Here is a 16,293-nt window from a genome sequence, read left to right as displayed (position 1 = left end):
GCTTTAATGAAAACAATGGATCTTGCAGTCTTCCTTACAGTTAAATTTTCTTGCTATGTACACCAATGGGTTTCGGTAGTTAAGTAAGGACAGCATTTTCAAAACATACCCCACAAAAACTAACCTTTGGTAACTAAATCCTCACAACAATTCGTAATCCCATTGAAAAACAGAAAAATTAGTTTCTTAAATCTCTTATACGCTTTTAAAAATAAGACTGAAACATATTTGAAACTTGTAAATGCCTTGGCCATTTTTAAAGTGTTATAAATGAAGGCTTATGTTATGTTATGTTATGTTATGTTATGTTATGTTATGTTATGTTATGTTATGTTATGTTATGTTATGTTATGTTATCTAGACATCCCAGCTTGTATTTGGCCTCATCAGCGTACTGGAGTCGAGAGAAAACATTTTTAATCTTGTTTCATAGACACTGAACTAAGGTAAACATTCAAATGACTCTTCAAGGTCAATCTGGAGACAAGATATGAAGAACTGGGAATGAAATCTGAGAATATTTTCTTCTAAATCAGTGCTTCAGTCACAATATATTTGCTTCCCTCATGGATGAATTGTTTAAAATCGGAAACAGAAGCTCTAACAACTGGATACAGAACAGAAGAGTCAATCTAGGATGGAAGCATCTGGATTCTGAGAGATTCCTCAATGCTGGGCTTATTTTTACCAGTTTTAAATTCACAGTATGGCATGCATGCTTTCGCACCTACAGGACTCTCAAGCTCCATGAAACATTTTCCTTTAGCTGTAAGAAACACTTGTCCTTTTCTGTCTCATTCTTATTCTAGATGCGTAACAGTCCATAAATACATGGATAGTCTCAGGATCTACATCAAGTCTTTCACATGAAAGAGTGAAAAACAAGTCTATGACTTCTAGATAACAGAGTGGAAAAACAATTCAATGCCCTTTTGAAATTTCTCTCTCTAAAACTGAGGCATTGTGGTCTGCAGAGTACATCGGTCATCTTGTCTCCATTCTTAACACTGTGCAATATATTAGCCAGATTTTTGGTCTGTAGTTTCATGCCACTGTGCTATATTAACCTAACTGAATCCCCTCTTCTGATCTTTTATATCGTCTCTCCTCTGACAAATTCCAAGAGGCAACATAGTTTAAAGCAGCAAAATCAAATAGGAATCAATAACTCAATTTATTACCTTAATTAAATACTACACACTTCTACAGATTTGTTGCTCTCCCATCGTATTACCATTTGTAAAATAGAGTTCACAAAATCAACATTTCCTTTATAAAAATCACACAGAAAGTTTGTTTTCATATTCTAAGGAAACTGAAATCAATTTTTCAGAACACATTTGCAGCTTTTCCTTTCCCTCTCTTTAGATCTGCTTATGAAGGGTCTAACATTTCATACTGATTTCATACGGATTTCAAGGGGGATCAGTGTGACTCATCACATGTTCAGGGGAATATGCTCTGGGAGTTGAGGAAAAGCTCCTTTACCACATGTTCTTGAAAGACTTAACAATTCTTTTTGCCACTTGCATTGAAAAACAAGCACCGGTAGTTAGAAGATAGTTGAAAAGACAGGGAAATACTATGTATTACGCCAGGTCATAGCTGTGTGTAAATACCCAGCTGCTGACACAGAAATTTTTCTTAATTTTGCTTATTTCTTTTTCTTGCAACACTACATTCTGTGAACAGCATCAAATAAATAATCTGAATGTGGAAACAAATCACAAATACATGTGGAAGTCAGTTCAGATGAAGAGGAGGAATTATCAGGGATTTAAGTTCAGTAGTAATTTTTTTCCCTAAATAGAGCAGAATGATGTGGTTTTGACTGAAGTTGTCAAAAAATGAAATGCAGGGTATGTATTCTGAAGTTCACTGAAAAAACGTGGTAGAAATGAAGAAGTCTGATGTGTTGGTGTACTTCAGTCCAAAGTTAATTGCAGTGAGTTTTGATGTGAGGCTGTGAATTGGTATAATTGACAAAAGTGATCCCAAACACAGCAAGAACCCAGGGAGGGGAATTAAATATGAGCTAGTTCAGGATGTGGCCAGACCTGTTAAGTAGGTTGATTCTAGGTCTACATCACATTACATCGACAAAAATGTGGGTAAGCATGCCAAAGTTTGGTTTTACCAGCTTCAGAGTAGGGTACTGAAGGAATATCAGTCCTTGACTGGAGAGATTCTTCTTGTGCAACTTTTATGTTATTTTGGGGACAGACCTTTTTATCTGAACTTTTGTTTCAAACTAAAATTTTCTTGGCTAGTAGGTGTACTTTCATGGAGAGCAACAGAACCTGATGAAGCTAGTTAATAAGGCAAAGTGCACACCTGATGAAGTGAGAGAAAGCTACTCCTGGCAATCTTACCAACTTACTAAAAGACTCACTATGAATCAACTTACTTTTACATCCCTCTCTTTTTCCTCCCATCTTCTGTTTGCTTACATTTTGAATACCTGGAGGCTGAAGCCATCTTTCACTGTCTGCATGCAGACTCCATAATATAATGTGGGTTGACATTGATTGGTGATACCTTAATATAACTGATTAATAACCATTAGCTAAAACTATGCCTTCAATTTTGATTAAAGGTGTAATATAAACTCTGAGTACATTGAATACCAATTTAGTAGTACCTCTGTCATGAATCTCCAGTCTTGCTTTCTCCCTGTACTCCATGCAAGCAGTAAGGATTTCAGAAATATCTACTGCAAGTAAATGTATTATTTCATTCTTCCCTTACACACACAGAAATGAAATGTTACAGGTTGGTTGTTTCAAACCTGATTATTCTGGAAGTCATAATCCAACGAATATTGGATTTTCCCTAGTTTCTCCACTTCTTTGGGTTCTTCTTTCTCTTCCCCATCAGTCAGCCCAGTCTCAGCATCATCATCCTTAAGAGCCTAGAAAGAAGGAACGTAATATTCATAAATAAGGTAAACTCTTAAGTACCAGTTTAAGATAGACACTGTCCTTAAATCTATTTTAAAGCCATTAAAAGCAAGCATGACAGCAGAAATCCAAGTATGCAGTTTACATATATATTTATACTATTTAGGTTGCTCAAGAAGATGTTATAAATCAGCAAGCAAGCAATGGAAGTAGGAAGAAAGCTTCTTGGACCATTACAAGCAACAATTTTTATAAAACCTGAGAGTAGAAACAAAACATCAACTTGATATAAAAAAATTCTTCTGGGCTCACACTGGCTCTTAAAGAGGCACAAGGAGGCAAACATGCTATTAAATAAGCAAAGGCAAACACTCATTCAACTTAATATCTTGGCACTGTCAAATCTGGTTGTGCATGCTGTGAATTGTTTGCAATTGGCAACATGTTTCTGTAGGATTACTATGATAAAGAGCATGTGCTGTGGATGAGTTCTTCCTACAATCATATGCCAAACATTTTTCATGTTTATTTAGAATGAATATGGAAGCAAAGTTTTCACCATGCCATTAGCAAATGCATGTTTCTCCTTTTCCCTCCCTCCCGAGACCAATTTCCTTTTTATTCATTCTTGCTATAAAGCTTGGCTGAACCAAACTGATTGAAAGTTGATTTTAGTTTGCTTAGAAAGAAACGCAAAAATAAAGAAATACAAAACTGCTTACAGCTTTCTCCATTGCATAAAACCTGCTATTTTTAGAGGACACAGCAGTTATCTTAGATTTTATACATAATTGAAATACTAAATGATGTAATTATTTCTTTGCTGTACCAGAAAGCAGAAGTATTTGCATTGTGGAAAAGGGAATTCATACAATTATTAAACCATGTGAACCGTAACTAACTATGTAAATCTTATTCCAGCAGATTCTTATCCAAGTAAGAACTGAGAAATGGGCAGAAGTGATGTGACAAATAGTGAAAAATTGTGGAAAATGTGAAAATAAAATTGGGAGTGTGAAAACAAGGAATCAATACTGAGCATTTATCCAGAATTATTATTTGCATATTACAGTAAACAGTAAGACTATAAGAGCCCTATTGGGATGAAAGTTCCTTCTATATGGAGCTTCTGCTTGCAGAGAGACTATTAAGTGCAAGAATGAGATTTATTATGCTCTTTCTTTCTTCACATTGTGAGGTGGTCTGAAGAAACCTACAGCATATATAAACATGAGGTTGCCGCTGGAGCTCACTAGCTGAAGAGCTAGCACGTCTGGAAAGTATCTATACCCATGGCTGATGGTGGTTGGTGAAAGAAAGTACATGAAAGCATCAATGTTCTCACTCAGCCAGGAAGGCAGTGGGGGCCATCCAACAGTTGTATGGGTGTGGTAAGAGCAAAGATTGATCTCTGAGGTAGAAAATGTTATTTTTCAGAAGCTAGATCTAAATTCAAAAGGTCAGGCTCAAAACTGTACAGTATGAAGCAAATATTTTTCTACTTTTTGAAATAAGCTAAAAATTTAGCTGGCATAGCTCAACTGAAATCAATGCAACAACATTGATTTATGCAAACTGAGGAGCTGGGTTTGAGTTAAATATCTGAATGTTAGTGAGTGATGGACTCTTTACCAGGAACATAAATTACAGTGTACCTGGATGAGATCACTGTGAAAGGTCGGCAGTGGATGAGAATCACCTGTGGTGTAGGAAGAGTAATACTTTTTGAACTAAACCATTTCTATTTGGAAGGGCTGAACTGCCTGAAAAGAAAATGATTTTGAAACATTTTAATTGCTGAGCTGCTAGTGAGTTCCCTGGCTTTAGCGCAACATTTTTGTTAGTACAACAACAAGCGTGACGCTTCAAAACTGACAGGCTCTATGGCAAGAGGATACTGTTGGAGCAAAGCCAGTTTGAGGCACAGCCCCTGTAGGACCATACGTGGGACTTTCAGGATATGGGGTGATGTGATTACACTAAACACCTTGCTTTCACTGGTAATAAAAATAACCTTGAGGTTTTGTGATCATGAAAGAAAAAAAAAAAGATGTGACTCAATCCAGCTGAAGCAACCATATTTAGCAGAGCCTGGAGACAACAGGAAGCAATAACTCAGAGTGGGATGTTAAGTCCAAGACCCGCTACTCTGAATCATCCCAGTATTGCTCTAACAGAGGACTTCATGACACAAGAGTGATAAACATCTCCAGTATATCATAATTTCTGGGCTAAGTACTGAACTTCCTGCTATTCCATCTACTTTTGACCTGGATTTTGTTTGAGAGGAAATATCCTACAGCCATTCCTCAGGGATGAAAGGGAGAGTGCAAAAAGACCCTTCTGTGTCAATTCCCAGGTATGAGGAATTTGTAACTATTGCATCAAAGCAATAGTTACATATCCATACTCTCTCTGGAAAAATTATTTACTCTTCTGCATAGCTGATCAATCCAGGAGATGCCAGAGCTGTGGGTAACTCAGTGTGAAAAAGTTCTTACCACGACTATGGGAAATATAATGGGAAGCTAACGTCCCTCTTGCAAGCGGGGCTTTTAAGTGCAGGCAGAAAACATTACATGGTTGGGAAACTCTTCTCCACAGGTTATGAGAGGCTTATTGGAAGGTGAAAGCTATTTCCCAGGGGAGATGGAAAACATTGCACTTTACTCACATCAGCTGAGGAGCTATATGATTCTTCTTGACCTTCACTCAGAAATACTGAAGCACTAAGAAACACTAAGAATAAGACAGTGTTCAGATTTGGCCAAGGGCATTGCATGAGGGGAGGGAAGAAATGACAAATGATTATCTCTACAGCAGTCTGTACATAATAGTTTTTACCGTCAAGAGAGGAATTTGCTTTCAAACTAGAGGCCAATGTTTCAAGAAGCTGAGTTTAAGGAAGCACAGAAGTTTCTCATGTTTGATGCAGCTGCTGAGTTCCAAAGAGGAAGAAGAATTGAATTGCTTCAAAGTACTTGAAACACCCCGTAGGGATTTTCATTTTGTATTGAGATTCTCTCAAAGATCAATCTTTGATGGAAGAGCACTGCAACCCTCAATTTATAGCACACTATATCACAATATATTGGATCTTACCGTTGTATTGCTACAATCAATTAAAATAAGCAGCTATATTTTATTGGTTTTAGAAAAAATAAACTATTTTTAATTATGAGCCAGCTTTTTCCTCAAGCTTCTTTAACTGACACAACTGTGATCAGTAAGCCTGGATTTAGATGCAGAGGAATATAAGCCTTTCCTTTCCTAATATTTCTTTTAATTCCATGACATTTTAAAGGCTTTTTCTGTGAAATATGCAACATAGAAATGCATTATTACATTGTGCTGGAGACCAGATTTATCTTTTCTAATTTGGGATGACTGTTAATTTCACTCAAGCGGTTTCTTCATTTCTGCATAACATATGCAGAAACACAGAACAATGAAACCTCTATATCCTCTATATCCTCTTACATGTGTATAAGTATCTGAAAAACATAGGCTTATATGTAAGCGGGTGTAGGAATGTACAAAAAAAGCATTAATCCAATACAACCCTTACAAGGTGATACATCCACATCTAATGAAATCGGCAAGTGGGAAAAGTTGCTTTGTGCCAGGGACCTTAACAGAGCTACACAATATACAGTGTATATTTTCTTAGACCTGGAACACAAATGAATTTTTGAGCAACCCCTAATTTAATCCATATTTGGATGAGCTCTGTAACTAGTTCTAACCAAGGGTGCAGACACGTATCTACATACAGCATTAGTATCTGCTTTTCTGTGTGCCATGTTTAGTTAATTGTTTTCAAGCTCATCTACTCTGTCGTGGTTCCTACAACAAATGGGGCTAAATTACAGCAATCTGGGATGCACAGTTCAATCTGCTGGTTGTTTCTTCACTTCCGTTACATAATTAAGAGTGGTTTTACAGTTTCCTCTCTTCTTCTGAGTTGTTAAAGAAAATGCTTGATTTTAATTATTATTTTTTTTTTTTGTGGTTACATCTTTTGCATTAAAAAAGGAAAGAAAACCTAAAACTGCTTGTAATTGCAGTTCTGCAAACTCCACACCCTGCACTGGGGTTTCACATTTCCTGGGCTTCCTCCCCATCTGATTCCCCCAGCCGACAAAAGCCTCTCTCCAGTGATGGTACCCTCCTGATACTGCAAACATCTCTCGCTTCCAGCTCAGTTCCACCAAAAGCCCTGCACCCTGTCACTGGGTTTACCCCACTACTATCCACCACAAACTACAGAAGAGCTTCTGGGGATTAAAACAGCTTTATGTACATGTTCATTTAATCCCTCCCGAAACTATCTGTAGAAATTGAGGGGTTCTGCAAAGGATTTAGCACAGTCAGTCTGCTGGTTGCCTCCAGATTCCATGTATGCAGAAGCTCCAGGAAAGCAAACTGATATGAGACTCAGGTAACAAAGCTGCTGGGGGAGCAACTGTACTTCCTTGCCTCCTGTACAGCGAGGCAGAGGCCACAGTCATGTCTGAGTCACCAGGAGGATGCAAAGACCCATGAATGTGTATTTTGGTCTTTGATTCTGGTCTCAGTTATCTTCGCGTTTCGCTGTTAACACCTAGTACGTGTCACAAGCTATTTCGGACTGCAAGCAAAGTGCCTTTCATTGTCATATGCAAAGAAACACCTTCATTAACAGAGTTTTTAGGGTTCCTTCCATTCATGGGGTGGCCTATGGTGTTACTTTTAAGGAAACAAGTTACCAGTAAGCAAGAAGGAGAGATGTTAAGAAGGAAAACATAATGCTGACTGTAGCCTGTAAGTTTATTTGCTGCACAGTGCATGCCGCCATCCTGAGTTCCATCTCCACCTGCCCCATCAATCATTCCTTTTGTTCACACGGTGAAGGGGATATTTTTTTAACGTGTGAATGATGCCCAGCGTTCAGGCTTGTGCAATGCCTGCTGAGCTGAATGGAAGGAAACAATATTATTTTGTATCGAGAATGTTCTGTGCCATGTCCAACAATGAATTTATCAGCAAGGCAATTTTTCCTCCACACCTAGGAATGGCTGCATTTCCACTAATGGTGGTGCACCTCTTATCAATTTCTTTCACATTCAAGAACACCATAATTCTGTCTGGGCCAATTTTTATCCCAGGGGAAAAGAAAAGCCTTTAAAAATTCCTGGCTGATTCCCTATCACAAAGCAGAAAAGCCTGCAATTGTAGCACATTCTCTATCAGAGTCCCTCAGAAGGAAAGGCAACATTTCATTCATTCAGCATCTGCTTTCTCTCCATGAATTAATTTAAAAAGCATGTTGTGCACAGGTTTCCAGTGGCTCAGCCAGGCTTTGGTCATTGTGAAATCTACTTTGCCATTACTGCTCTAAGAGTGTTGGCCTCACACACCAGCAGCAGGCCACACCGATGCACAGAACGAGCAAGACCCCGCTGTGTCCCACATGCAATGCCTTGACATAACTTCCTTGCTTGTTATCCAGGTTTTAGATGGTCTGTCGGGTTATTCAAAAGGCCTTCTTTCTTCAGGAGCTCTATGACAAGAAGTCATAAGTTCAGCTTGAGGGCTCATTGAATTGTTTGGGCGCTAAAATACCAACTTATTCTGGTGCAACAGAAGAATACAGCAAATGCTGTAGGTGTTAAATGTAAAATATGAATATATACATTCCAGTTGGAGCTGTTAAGCCCCCAAATCAACCTGTTTTTCTTGTAGCCAGAGTTTATTTGCTGAAAAAAGATGCAGCTGATCTCAGCCTGGGGGCCTATTTTGAAAGTTCGCCCTGTGGGTCAGGGCTCTGCTTTGAACGCAGGGACTATGTGCATGAACTAAAAGAAGTAAGCACTCTTGCAAGTACGCTAGTGTGCTCTGCCCCCATTTCCCATATGGCAGTGCTTGGTTGCGCTAAGCAGCAGGCTGTGAGTAGGAGGCAGCTTTAGGCTGCTTGGCCAGTGCACGCTGCTCCATCAATTGTTCTTCATCCTCCCCAAATAAATGGCAGCAGGCCAGACGGAACCCACGCTTTGGGAGAGAGCTGGCTCTTCGACATGGGGGGACCACTCTAAGTACTACATTTATTTCTGTTTGAAAAATTTGTCATACTGTATAATTATGACTACGTCTATTTAACAGTGAAAATGAACCTAAATACAGCCAGACATGATTTATTGGGTGCCACATTGCTCTATGGAGAAAAAGTTGGCAAAGACTTGTTCTTTTGGTTCAGTTGCTTAAAAAGAGATAAGATCATTCTCTGACCATCCTCTAAACAGGCCTTCATCAAGCATCTGATATTCTCATGCTTGAAGGTTATTTTGCTACTCATATTTGTTATTCATCATTTTGTAAAGAATAAATGCCTTTGCTTAAAAAGTAAACAAATATTCCCAGTGGGGTTTGAAATGTACACCTTACTGATATGAATGGCTGTTCCTGTTGTAGGTTATTCATACCCACTAACTTCAGGCACTTAGTGTAAGAGTTTAGCTCTCCATATAATCAGTGGATACAGGTAAATGTCTCGAGAGTGTGATTCAAATCACTTAATTTAGGGAATAATTGCATACTTCCTAGACACCACTCATTAGGAACCTGCAGACTCTGGTCTTGAATAAAGAAATCAAAATTTGGTCTGTTAATCAAGAGACCACAAGGCAGAAATGTCCTTCACAATGGAAGCTTCCAGTGGCAAGACCTTCAGTACAGAAAACAAGACATGTGAGAAAATGAGTAGGATCTCTATCTTCATATCATCCCAACAGTACAATAGGTTACCATAGAAGTAATAAAAGAAATATTTTACAGGAAAAATATTTTTTTAAATGAGGAAAAAGAAACTCAGGAAGCATGCAAAGCAAACTTCTGTGTCTTCTTGGGAGTGACTGAGAGGAAGAGACAGGAATGCAGAAAAGCTCAGCCTTGTGGCTCACAGCTGTTGCTTCCATATTTTCAGGATTCTGAAGTCTAATATAAATCTAAGTTAAAAAAGAATTTTGTGGAAAACCCTGCAGAACACAAACACTCATCTATAACATTGCATCTTCATAAACATGTTATTTTCACATTTTTCAGGAAGTTTTATGCACCCTTCACAGTTGCCTTCTGAGGCAGGTGAAAAAGCAGGACAGTTGGTCAAGCCTGAGGTTGAATTATTGTAAAAATGGGACTCAGACAATCCATTTTGACTGCCACAGTATACTTATTGGGCTTGTTTTCTACGAAAGACTTGTCCCCATTGTTTCTGACTGATTTTCTACACTGTAATGGCTCTGTAGCAAATGCTGTCTTTCTGAGTGTGAATTAGGATGTTTCATTGCATTGGGGATAAGCCACAGCGAGCATTAATGTCACCATGGGCTGAAGGTGCCAACAAATGGGAATTGGTGTGCTAAAACCAAGACAGGTGGCACTGTTGAATAAATACGCTCACTATTCTCTGGGCATTCAACTGGGAAACCAAAGCACATGAACAAACATTGCAGAGGAAAAGACCACTGCCAGCAACAGAGGTCCTGTCCCTCAAAAAGATCCTCCTGGATTATTTCTGGCAATAAAGGTTGAGGTTCCCTCAGGTGAAATCCACACTCTCTGGATGTCACTGTGGATTTAACTGACTTCATTTTGGCTATCATCTTCATGCTGCCAGGTCAACACACACTACTTCTTTGAAATATTTCAGGGCACCTAACATTAAAAAGCTTGTTCCTTCAGTATTTTGTCTCTATGAGGGCAAGGGTGTTTACTGTTTAACAGCTAAAATCATAAGGTGAAATAATCTAAGAAAATCATTATATGTTGAAGTTTGATTAGGCGCAATTGCAGCTCTCAGTATCATGTTACTTTATAACGCCCTGATGTTTCACTGCTATTAATACATGAACTTCGGTCAGAATATTCTGATTAAGTTAGTACATAACCCAGTGTAAAAGGAAAGCCTATGTAAAAGGAGAAAAAACATACAGAGAAGTCAGGTGGCTGACCGAAGGCCACAGTAAGTCAGTAGCAGAGCCAAGAATATACTCCTCATACTCCAGGGTATAGTACATATACCTGATCCCAAATCTCCTATTTCACCTAACAGACACATTCATTGTAAGCCAAAAATCTTTCACTAGTGACAGTGTTTTAGCCTGATGTAATGAGAAAGGACTGAGCTATTAAATCTCCTTCTCCACAAATGCTTTGTGACCTAATAAAATGTTCAGACCACCACAACAATTATTCTCCAAGCAATAGAGCTAAATTTTAGCAGTTTTTCAGTGCTGCTGTTCATGACTGAAATCATTATGTCTATTCCTTTACTCAGCCCACAGGCTGAGCTTAAGCAAGAATTTGCTGTACCATTGCATTAAATTCAGACCCAATAAATCAGCAGTTATTATAGTGTCTCTGGAGCTGGGTGTTTGGGGGCTTTTTTTTTTTTCCTAAAGTAGTGGGAGCCACCAGGGGCATTAGCAGAGACTGGGAAACTGGGAAACAGATGAAAACTGTGATGGGAAGATCTCATAAAAACACTGGTGCTAGCTGTCATTCAGTTGCACCAACAGAACTCTGGAGTAAGACCACTCAAAAGAGTTTGGTATGGAGCACTAAGAACTTAAAGCGTGGGCACTGTACTGAGACGATGTGAAAGCCCACAGTAAGTTTCATGAGGTACCAATCATTTTAGCAACACTTAGAAACTAAGACATTAAAAATACACACTGCCTTCATCTACTTTTGATATGATGACATTTATACAAAAAGAAAATAAAATTAGCAAGTTACTTTTATGTGCCTATCAATTTTAAACTTGAGCTTTCTAGTACAGTTTGACTTCATATTTTAACTACAGAAAGAATGACAACCTCTTCTCTTTCGCCCTCCTCTAGCCTCCCCCCAAATACATACCCAACCAAAAAAACACCCAATCAATTTAGTTCAGCCTCTTGATGTTTGTATCAAAGCTACTACATGTAAATCTCAGCTGAGGAGCCAGAGCTGTCAGAAGACTACATGTATCACAGCTTTAGACTAGGTGCGTCCAAATAGCAAAATAAACCTACCGCAAGTGACAATCCAGAACAGTCATGAGACACAACATAGACAAGGAGGACATAGAAGGAAGAAATAAAAATTAAAACATCCACACACAAACATTAGTAAAAACCATGGAGAAATGACCTTTTTACAGTAGTACATTCATTAACAATTTGCCTCCCCTAGAAGCAACCTAATCCTCTCGGTGGCCCTTGGTGGAGTTGTGCACTCTACTTGAAAAAGTAAGCGTTGCCTGCAATGAAATGGCTTTCAAGGCTGAAAATGTAACCTTACTTTCAACTCATCTCCCACTTAAACTCAACTATATTTGCTCATAATCTATGTTATTTCATACACAGTTTCTCATTTGAAGTTGTGCTTAGGAAAGTGGACATTTTGAAGCACAAATATTCTAACAGAGACCAAATATTGTATTCCACTTTCTGCAACATCTAGCTGTCATGTGTGACTGTGGAGCTGACTGAGTCTCTATGGCAAAAGGATATTTAACTATGTCAGGCTATAAAGCTCTACAATGATTTGGCATGGATGTGCAGGTCAGCACGGATACACATAGGTTAGAAGTTCTCTTTGACAAACAAAACCAGACTAAGATGGAAATTATATTTTCAGAAGTTGATAATTTCGATTTACCAAATGCTACTCCCTTTCAAGTTTTGTGTGCCTAGGGAACTAGGATCTTGCAAGATGCCATGTGCCTATCAACTGGTATTATGCACTCTCAGCTGAAGGCAGAAGGTAATTAGCACTTGCAGGTTCAGGCCTAACAATGACTGAACTAAGGTTTTTGGTTTTTTTGACAACATTTCAGATCTTTGGTACTGTATGTTGCCCTTTATAATCCATTAGATCTACATCTTGATCTTCAATTATTTTTTTAACATTAAAATTTCCTTTTTTAAAGAGCTAAAAGGTGTTCTTGTTATTCTCCTTTCTATTTTATGTCAGAGCCTCTAAAGTGGTTCAATTCTTTTAACTGAAATATTCCACATTTAGCACTGCATTGAGTTCAGCTAGGTATATTAAAATCTGCACTGATAATTCAAGATTAAACTATTAGAATAAATAATCAGTCATACAACTAAAATTTCACAAATTAGGAATTAAGTTGGTGGAAGTTATTGAATGCCAAGGACTTAAGATCTATACACTATCAGACTGCTAGTGTGAGGGTATACAAGTATAAAAAATGAATTTAAGGAGCTAATTTAAGTAGCCTGTTTTTGAAATCCTAGATAGTGAAGAAGAAGCTTGGCTGGAGAGTTGGTGATCCATCCACTTATTAAAGGTCTGACATTTACATCAACTGAGAATTTACCCTCCTTAGGTTTAACTGTGCAAAACAAAACATATTGGTCAAATCCCAAAATGTTTGGGCAAAAGTATGTTTGTATAGCTATGCAGAATATTTTGAATGAAATCATCTTAAAATACCTATCTGTGTAACACTTCAAAGTTTGAGCTCTCTTTGTAGACGAGATGCATGATTCAGCTTTTTACCAAATTTTCCCATGAAAAAAGCAGAAATTAAACTCAATAGTAATTACATAACGTAATTTTGCATTTACAATATTTGTTTTCCAAGAATCCATGGTCATTTATCCAGGTCCTAATGAATATAATTAAAAACACTTAATAATATATTGTAAATACAACAAAGGCCTTACAAGATATGGAACAAATTCCACATAAATATCAGTCAACAAATTGCACATTATTTGTCCTACAGCGAAGTAATAGGTTTGTTATCATTGGTAGAAAATAATAAACACCCCAAGGAATTTTTCCACAAGCATAATCAAACAGTTCTTCCAAATTATTCTTGGTTCAATGGGAGGAGCTGGCTAACAGTAGCCCAGGGTAACCCAGCAATTGGTGATCTGATTTTTATGCATTGCTGAGGGGGAAATATCTCACAATTATTTAATATTAATAGCCCAGAACAAAGGCTATAAATCAAATACAGGGAATCTACAAATGCTAAATCAAAGTGCTTAAAGAAAAGGGGTTTGTTTCACATTCATCATATGGAGAAAATGAAATTAGAATAAAATATTTTTCAAGGGAGAACTCAAAATTTCTGCTCCGTTGTTTTTTGAGCTCAGCCTCACTAATCTTCCTAACTTTGGAATAGCTGCATCTACATTAGTGATTTTGTGTACTGATGAGGTTGTTTTCAGGTGTGAATTTGTCCTGTGTTCGTGTTATGCACTTCAGTACACCATTGTGGCACATGAAGCATCTTCTCTCCAGGTACAACCAAGGCTGAGACTGTGCACCAGGGCACTATGTAAAGTGTTCCACTTGCAGTGTGGATGCAAGGGGCTCCAGCTGTTCATTTTTTGTGCCTGTGCAGGACACCATTAGTTGCGGTAAGACAGTCTGGGATGGCTGTAGAGAAATCTGCTTTGCATTGCTTACTAGCATGTAGACACATGAGTCCACCTAGGACAGGCAACTGGTGTGAACTTCTTTAGCTGTAAGCATGCAATATGTACTTATGGTCTGAATATCAAAACAGATTGTGTCAGATCAAGGGATCCGCACTCTTTCCTTCATCGCTCACATGATGACAGTGTGCACAGTGGTCACTATAAAATTTTAATAGATACATCTTGAAAGTAATTGATATTGCCAAGGTTTACTTTATTGGTGTAGCGTATAGACTAGAAAAGTTAACTACTGCCTAATGGATCAACATTTTAGTAGTGGCTACTGCAATTCAGTAGCATGAACAGGAATAAAACAACTGGATCTTCAGTTATTTTCTTTTCATACTGTCTACTGAGCAAGAGCAACAAAAAATGTCCTCTTGTCTGATAATGAACACTGGAAATAGCTTTGATAGCTCTGTACCTTTGAAGATTATCCATTATTTTCCTCCCCTTATCTGAGCTCCTTTCAGACTCCATTCATGTGATCCAGCTGCAGCTACTCATCAGACTTTTAAGGCTTCCTCATTCTCTCTCCTGATTTTGCTCTTCCCCTATCACACCTTACCTGCCTGTAGAAGCATGCTGACCTGTCCCAGGCCTCTTAAGACTGGCTGATAAGCCACATTGGTGGCTGCTCCATCACTGTACAGTGGCATCTCACCACTTGTTCTGGACTGCTCCATGGGCCTTTTAGCTACTGTGCTCCAAGCTTCTCTTCTTGGAGCATGTTCCCAATCAGCTCCCTAGCGCTCAGGTTCCCAGCTTTGGCTTGTACTTCTAATCAACCTGCCTTCAGCCCAGCGTTCTCCTACACTAGATCCCAACTTGTGGAAGGAACTGCTCATTCCTGACAATGCTTTTATCCTCTCTCTTTGGTTGGATAAGAGCTCCTGGACTGCTCTGGCTGAATCTTATGAGGGGTCTTGAGACCACAGACTTGACCATGCAGTATCTTTACAGTTATTGGCTCCTACTGAAGAGGTTTTGCAAAGCAATTCTCTAAATCTCTTCAGCATTTTCTGTTTGAAAAATGTAGCTCTTTGTCTTCTTAGCCTATGAAACCTGGCAATGCAGTGAGGACACACGGATACTTCACATTTATTTCCCCTTTCTTCTGCTTATGCTTGACAGTTTGCTCCAGGAAGGAAAATACTAAAACTGTGTTTAAAAAAAAGCTTTGTTTTCTTTCAGGAACATATTATTCAAGTCTGTGGCCCTGAGGATTAGGTCCCGGAAACTTCTACTTCTCTTGCATGAAGCAGATCCAAACGACCAGTTTTTCTGCCCTTATGAAAATGATGCTGCTCAATTGGCCATTTGCTAATATTTTCCTCTACGTTACTCAGTTGAGTGACATAGCTACAAGTATGGCCTGCTATCTTTAATCTCCTCCTCTCTAGTACAGAATTAATCCTCCCAACATCACTGTGTTGAACACCCCTGTACTTTTCCTTATTGGTTGTTTTCCCTTGTTTCTATGCTTCTCATTTTTATTTCTATACTGTTGTTTCTTTCTCTGCTGAACTTTTGCTTTTGTGTAAAAAGAGATTTAGAGTTCAGAGCTACTTCTGTTTATTATGTAAGCTCAGAAATACTGCTAGAAAGATATGCAAACACTGTACTAGGTCCTGGTCAAAGTCTTGAAAAATGACAGTGAAAATTGTGCGCATTTGTTTCATTTTTGGGACAGCTAAGGTACTCTCAATAAATTTGCTCCTTCCAGATGAGTCATTATACGCTTGCTCTTCTTTTTTTAGCAGAGCAGGGAAATTGGCTGACTGCTTTATCAGTGGTGCCACACCCAGATTCATCTTTTGTGATACCACTGAGGAGATGCTGCCCATCAGTCTCCTCTTCACAGAGCCACTACTGAGGCAAGAAGCAGAACTTTTTGTAGACACATCAAACAG

At 38.5% G+C, this 16,293-nt stretch overlaps 1 protein-coding gene across 4 annotated transcripts in view; it reads right to left on the bottom strand.

Annotated features, from left to right (window-relative positions):
• The window catches only part of SYT1 (synaptotagmin 1), a 362,867-nt gene that overhangs the window by 85,390 nt on the left and 261,184 nt on the right, over positions 1-16,293 (bottom strand). For 3 of the 4 annotated variants that reach the window (XM_064450060.1, XM_064450045.1, XM_064450053.1), the window contains one exon: positions 2,789-2,911. In XM_064450060.1, coding sequence (XP_064306130.1) covers positions 2,789-2,911 — 123 coding nt within the window. The remainder of the gene's footprint in view (positions 1-2,788; positions 2,912-16,293) is intronic. The other variant, XM_064450067.1, reaches the window with a different exon arrangement.

The sequence above is a fragment of the Phalacrocorax carbo genome, chromosome 1 (assembly GCF_963921805.1).
Source record: "Phalacrocorax carbo chromosome 1, bPhaCar2.1, whole genome shotgun sequence".
Taxonomy (NCBI): Eukaryota; Metazoa; Chordata; class Aves; order Suliformes; family Phalacrocoracidae; genus Phalacrocorax; species Phalacrocorax carbo.
Note: the sequence above shows the minus strand (reverse complement) of the source record. Positions and strands in the feature narration are given on the sequence as shown.